Here is a 6,814-nt window from a genome sequence, read left to right on the forward strand (position 1 = left end):
TCCTTCAGCAGTTGGGAGTAAGATATCTTCTGTAGCCAAATGTTAGTCTCAATATTTTTCCATCAGCAAAAAGACGGCCATTTGGTTTCTACGTTCTTTTTTTTTTTTTGAGACGGAGTCTCACTCTGCCACCCAGGCTGGAGTGCTGTGGCCGGATCTCAGCTCTGCAGCTCCGCCTCCTGGGTTTAAGCCATTCTCCTGCCTCAGCCTCCCAAGTTGCTGGGACTACAGGTGCCCATCACCGCGCCCGGCTAGTTTTTTGTATTTTTTAGTAGAGACGGGGTTTCACCATGTTAGCCAGGATGGTCTCGATCTCCTGACCTCGTGATCCGCCCATCTCGGCCTCCCAAAGTGCTGGGATTACAGGCTTGAGCCACCGCGCCCGGCCAGGGATTCGATTTAAAAAATGTAAAGTTTGTTGGAGTGCTTAGTTCATTGTGATCATTTGATATTTGCTCTTTTAAAATAATTGTGATAATAAGTATTAATATTACATTTTCTACAGAAGACTACATTAACGCCAAAATAAAATCTCACAAGGGAAATAATTAAAGAGAAGACAGGATTACTGCAAAGTTAATAGGACTAAAACATAACTAGGAAGTGATCCATATTCCCTTATGATAAATCTTTTGTCAGTCACTCTGTGTCACTGCTCACACTTCTGATCAGAATGAAATTGATTAATAATATGAATAATAATAATGCGCAGAGCTGAATGGATTACATACAAGAAAAAAAGTATATATCCTTCCTTGGTCACATAACTACTTCAGTTAGCAGCTAAAATCCATTTAAATCAGGCAGTCGTAGAGAACTTTCTCATTTTCCATGTCAGTGTCGTAGGAAACAAAATCATCTGAAGAAATTTGTGAACCTGAAGTCTCACCTGATTTAGAGCGCGATAGATTTCTTCTCTGTTGCTGCAGTCTACCACATACGCATGCGCAGTGACGCCTAGTTTTCGGCACTCAGCTGCAGTTTCCTCCACACCACGCTGTAATTGGAAGAAACAAATTCCGAAGAAAAAGTGGAGAAGACATTGGAGAAGAAAAATTTTTAAAAGAATTAACATTTGGCTTGGCGCGGTGGCTCACGCCTGTAATCCCAGCACTTTGATTGGCCGAGGAGTGCGGATCATGAGGTTAGGAGTTCAAGACCAGCCTGGCCAACATGGTGAAACCCCGTCTCTACTGAAAATGCAAACATTAGCCAGGCCTGATGGTGTGGGCCTGTAATCCCAGCTACTTGGGAGGCTGAGGCAGGAGAATTGCTTGAGCCTGGGAGGAAGAAGTTGCAGTGAGTGGAGACAGTGCCACTGGACTCCAGCCTAGGCAAACTGGACACCAGCCTAGGCAACAAAGTGAGACTCTGTCTCCAAAAAAAAAAAAAAAAAAAAAAATTATCATTCATGCTCAAAATGAACGATTAACATTCATTTTGGACATGAAGGTAGTTAATCTTTTAAAAATTGGCCTCCTGGGTCGGGTGCAGTGGCTCATGCCGGTAATCCCAGTGCTTTGGGAGGCCGAGGAGGGTAGATCACTTGAGGTCAGGAGTTTGAGACCAGCCTGGCCAGCATGGTGAAACCCCATATCTACTAAAAATACAAAAAATTAACCGTGCATGGTGGTGGGGGCCTGTAATCCCAGCTACTCGGGAAGTTTAGACAGGAGAATCACTTGAACCCGGGAGGCAGAGGTTGCAGTGAGCTGAAATCATTCCATTGCACTCCAATCTGGGTGACAGAATGGGATTTGGTCTCAAAATAAAATAAAATAAAATAAAATAAAATAAAAATTGGCCTCCTTATTTTTTAGAAAATTTCTTGAGAGTGATTGCCTAGTTGCAACAAGATTACCCCTGGCTTTTCTGCCAGGGAATGCTCATACTAAAACCAAAGCAAACAAAACAAAATCCCTTCATGCTTTTTCCAGCTTTTCCTCTTGGTTGGAGGCTGTACAGTAGGCAGTTTCTCTAAAGCAGGCTACTTTCAAACCTTAAAGAACATTCTTGAAAAACGTTGCTCTTTATGGTGCCATGGAAGATGAATTTGGAGAAGAAAGAAAAACTCAGCCATTAATTTATCATACATTTGTTGAGCATCAACTATGTAATAAACAGTAAAGTGCTAAGTAGCAATTCTAAACTAGTGGTAATGGTAAACTATATGCCTCTGCCCATCATACTTTTCTCAATGATTCTGACTCATCCTCCTAGGAGGGAAAGGGAAAGAAGGCTCCTTATGGAAGGACTTTCATAGGGAGACCATGCCTCTACTCTAGGAGATATAATATTACATTCTTCAGGTGTTTGGGAGTGAGATGAGCAAGGCCACTGGATCGATTTCTCATTTATGTGCCAATCTTGCCCATAACCATAGGACATGGAGACAGAGCAATTTACTTTCAGCCTAAATTCAAAAGCCTCTTTCTTAAGATAAAATTGCCCTAATGTTTCTTGACTCACATTTCTGGAAAATTAGAATTCTTTTCAAGTTTTGACATCAGGTGACTTTTATAGAAAAGATTATAAGGTTTTAAAATTATACTTTTCCATCTCACAATCGGTAAACTCTTCTCTGTGACAAGCAGGCAAGGATACCTGAAAAGCCCTATTCTTTGCGTGTTTGGATGACAGTGGTGTTGCTGCTATTTAGGGCAATCCTCTAATGAGTGGTCTCTGGATCCTTTGTATTTCACGACTGTAAGCTAAACCCTGGAGCAGCAGCCTGAACTCCCCAAACGTGGATGTTAGGACCCAGTCACAAAGTCAGTATCCCCTCAATTAGCCTTTTGTGGGATTGCAGAAGATTAAAAAAAGGATAGGAGAGTCTTTCACTGACTTAGATGGTAGCTTGCTCACTGCCAGATTGCACAAACCACACCATACTCTCTCATCTGTTTCTAGGTCAGTAGAGAGCATTAGTAACCAGAGCATTCATCAGATGTTTTGATTGAAGAATTAATTATTCAGTTTTGTAACTGAGCTAGATAATTGCAAAATTGCAAAATGTAATGCCTTGTCTTTTTGTTAGCAAAACACTTGCTTTAGCTTAAATTCCAGTGTGTTTTTTGAACTGTATTCCCAAAGCAACAGTTTAGATTGCATAAGGGCCAAATTGCTACTGTGTCTCTCATCTCATAGGGCAAAAGGAGTCAGTTATGGTGAAAACTCAGATAGCATCTTCCTCGCCTAAAGGAGATCTGAGTTACATTACAGCCTTAGAGTGAATCATTCAGTAGCTTAAATGTTTAACCATAAAATTTAACGATTCAAAGAGAATTTTGGAGGTTGGATTACCCATTCTTCTTAAGTCTTGTTTTTTTTTTTTTTTTTTTTTTCAGATAGTACCTGGCTCTATCGCCCAGGTTGGAGTGCAATGATGTCACCATAGCTCATTGCAACCTCGGCTTCCCGAACTGAAACGATCCTCCCACCTCAGCCTCCTGAGTAGCTGGGATTATGGGTGCGCACTACCAAACCCAGCTAATTTTTGTATTTTTTGTAGATGTGGGGGTTTTGTTGTGTTGCCAGGCTGGTCTCGAATCCCTGGGCTCCAGCAATCTGCCCACCTCGGCCTCCCAAAGTGCTGGGATTACAGGTGTAACCTACTGCACCCGCCCTTAAGTCATTTTTAATATGACTTCTTTCTAATTTACTTTTCTCTTGTCTCTGGAAATTTTAAAATTAAAAAAAAAACTTAATATATATGGTCCTTTCCACAAAAATACACATCTGGAAAGAGATTTGAAGGTTAGATTTCATCAAGCCCTTTTCATAGACTTATACTTATTTATGTTTTTGGACAATTGCCTAAGAACAGCAGGCAACAATTTTCTCTGTTTGCAAATTCTTGGTATCTTCCAGAAAGTTCATTCGAATTTCTTCAAAGACCAAACAGATGGCAAATCATTTTTATATACATCAACTCATCTATTATATAAATGCTCATATCTGTTAAATAAAAATGTACTAGCTTTTTTGAATAGCATTCTTCACTATTCAGAAAAAAACAAAAAAGAATTAATTCTCAAAGTTTAAGAGACATTTTAGGTTTCAACTAAACATGACAGCAAAGAACATGAGAAAGAAATAATATAGTGGTAATTGAAACCTCACTGTAATTTGCGGAAAACGTGATTCTCAAGAAGTACTTCACAATTTTTCCAATCCTAACATCCTGTAAACACTTTTCTGTGTATATTTTCATGGCCTTACCAGAATTTACAAGTTTAGAGTAAAAGATACAAGATTTCAGTTACTTCAGTTTTATCTGGGGTTGTTCATGTAGGTGTTTACAAATAAGAACACAGGAAAAATGCTGATGTCTGAGGGAAAGCCTGACTCACTGCACACATATTTTATTTAACACAGTTATTGTTTATCATGTGCCAAGTATCGTTTACCGTGTGCTAAGTACTGAAAATATTACTTATTTAATCCTTTTGACTAGGGACTGGCAAACATTTTCTGTAAAGAGTCAGATAGTAAATATTTTAGGATTGTGTTGCGTGTGTATGAGGGGAGGCACTAAAGGTTTATGTTGCATGTTCTCCTTTGTTCGACTTTTGTTTGGTGACCTTTCAAAATGTAAAACTCATTCTTAGTTCAACAGGCTGCCCACTGGCCAGATTCAGCCTATTAGTTGTAATTTTCAGATCTCGTTCTTGCCCATCTCCTAAGTTATTATCCTCACTTCAGAACCAAGAAAACAGGCTGAGAGATAATACGTGACTTGCCTCATTTAGCAGCTGGGAAGGAGCCTGGCTCCTGAGTCTTTGCTATCAACCTGCACACCATGTCATAAAAATCGCTGCTTAGTTCTCAATTACATTCCCTTCATCTAACTAACCTGATGCATATACAGACTAAGGCACCAGGGAATTTATCAAACTTTGAAAAACAAAATTACAAAGATAAGTAGATGGCAAGTCAAAGAATTCTTATAATGCTTATCTTACTCTGTGACTTTAAAAGGTTGGAAGATGTATACATTACCTTATTAATATCCCACAGAACCAGTATGCTCTGTCGTTTTGCAAATTCATAGGCAGTCTGCCTGCCTATTCCGTGCCCAGCTCCAGTAATGAAAACAATCTCCCCAGCCACAGATTTTCTCCTCCGAGGAATGAAAAACTTCACCAACAACTCCAAGTAGGAGCAGATGATGGTGATCAGAAGCAGAAGGATTTCCAGGATGATGTTCATGGCTCTGTCCTGTTCTCTACCTTCTGGTTCAGTCCTTGTATAGTCCTAGGGAGGAGGTACTGTGTACACAGAGCTCCAGGGAAGAGGTGTGCCCCCGTGTTAATGGGACTACCAGATAGAAGCCAGCTTCTATCACGTGGAAGCAGGCCTTGTTCACGTGTCCTAAGGTGTTGGAAACACCTCAGGTTTTTGAAGTGATGCCAAGTGCTAGCAGTAGCTTAGCTCACATCAAGAGAACCCAAGAGAATGTGCTCTCTGGACTTGTTTATCTGAAAAGCAGTTATGTACTATATTTCACCTTGAAGTTTCACCTCTAAAAACAATTCTAGGGGCCAGGTGCAGTGGCTCACATCTGTAATCCCAGCACTTTGGGAGGCTGAGGCAGAGAATTGCTTGAGCCCGGGAGTTCGAGACCAGTCTGGGCAATATAGTAAGACTCTGTCTCAAAAAAAAAAAAAAAAAACACTTTAGAAAAAAATGAACTGGATGTGGTGGCACGTGTCTGTAGTCCCAGAGGCAGGAGGATTGCTTGAGTCCAGGAGTTCGTGGTGCAGTGAGCTGTGATTGCACCACTTGCACCACTGCACTCCAGCCTAGGCAACAGAACAAGGTCTGGTCTAAAAAAAAAGAAAAGAAAAGAAAAGAAAAATAATTCTGGAGATACTGCATCAGCCAATGATCTGTTGTTATCTTTCTGGAAATTGTTTCCTTTTTAAATAGGGAAAAGGAGAATGTAGAGATAAGTTTAAAGAAACTTAAATAAAGTCTGAATGAACCCAGCTTAGCTATTTGATTCATTTATTCACAAAAGCTCAGCATCAATATTTCAATTGGCTAATTATTTTACATATGATGACCATTTCCCTGAAAATCTCTTGAGTTTGGGGGAGACTTTAGGATATAGAACCATCAGTTCCTTTTGTGGTAATACTGGAAAGAGCATTAGACCAGGAGTCGGAAATCTCAACTTGAAAGTGGGGTGGCTTCTGTCTTTTTCTGTTGCTGTAACAAATTACCATTGACTAGCTGGTTTATAAATTACAAAAACTTATTTCTCATAAGAAGTCCAAGATCAAGGCACTGGCATATTCTTTGGTAAGAGCGGGCTTCCTGGTTTATAGATGGCTGTCATTTCACTGCCACCTCAAGTGGCAGAAGGAGGAAGGAAACCTTCCATGTTCTCTTGTCTAAGGGCAATTATTCCCATGGCAGAACTCTCATGACCTGATCACCTCCCAAAGGTCTCACTTCCTAAAACCATCACACTGGGGGTAGGATTTCATAATATGAATTTTGAAGGAACACATGCAGCCAGCCTATAGCAACTTCCAATAGCCAAGAAGTGGGAACAACTCCAGTATTCATCAACAGATGAACAGATAAAATATGATATATACATACAATGGAATATTACTCAGCCTTAGAAAGGAAGGAAATTCTGACACATATTACTAGATAGATGAACCTTAAAGACATTATGCTAAGTGAAATAAGCCAGATGCAAAAGTATAAATATTGTATGACTCCATTTATATGAGGTACCTAGAGTAATCAAATGCACAGAGAGAGACAGAAAGCAGTAAGGTGATTACTAGGGGATGAG

General features: G+C 40.0%; 1 protein-coding gene across 1 annotated transcript in view; it reads right to left on the bottom strand.

Annotated features, from left to right (window-relative positions):
- HSD17B13 (hydroxysteroid 17-beta dehydrogenase 13) overlaps window positions 1-5,305 on the bottom strand; it is a 21,557-nt gene extending 16,252 nt beyond the window's left edge. Inside the window, 2 exon segments of the mRNA XM_017860054.1 lie at window positions 890-997; window positions 5,002-5,305. Of these exon segments, the coding sequence (XP_017715543.1) occupies window positions 890-997; window positions 5,002-5,211 (318 nt within the window). The 5' untranslated portion in view covers window positions 5,212-5,305.
- Window positions 5,306-6,814: the final 1,509 nt, after the last annotated feature.

This window comes from Rhinopithecus bieti, unplaced genomic scaffold (assembly GCF_001698545.2).
Source record: "Rhinopithecus bieti isolate Rb0 unplaced genomic scaffold, ASM169854v2 scaffold_52099, whole genome shotgun sequence".
Taxonomy (NCBI): domain Eukaryota; kingdom Metazoa; phylum Chordata; class Mammalia; order Primates; family Cercopithecidae; genus Rhinopithecus; species Rhinopithecus bieti.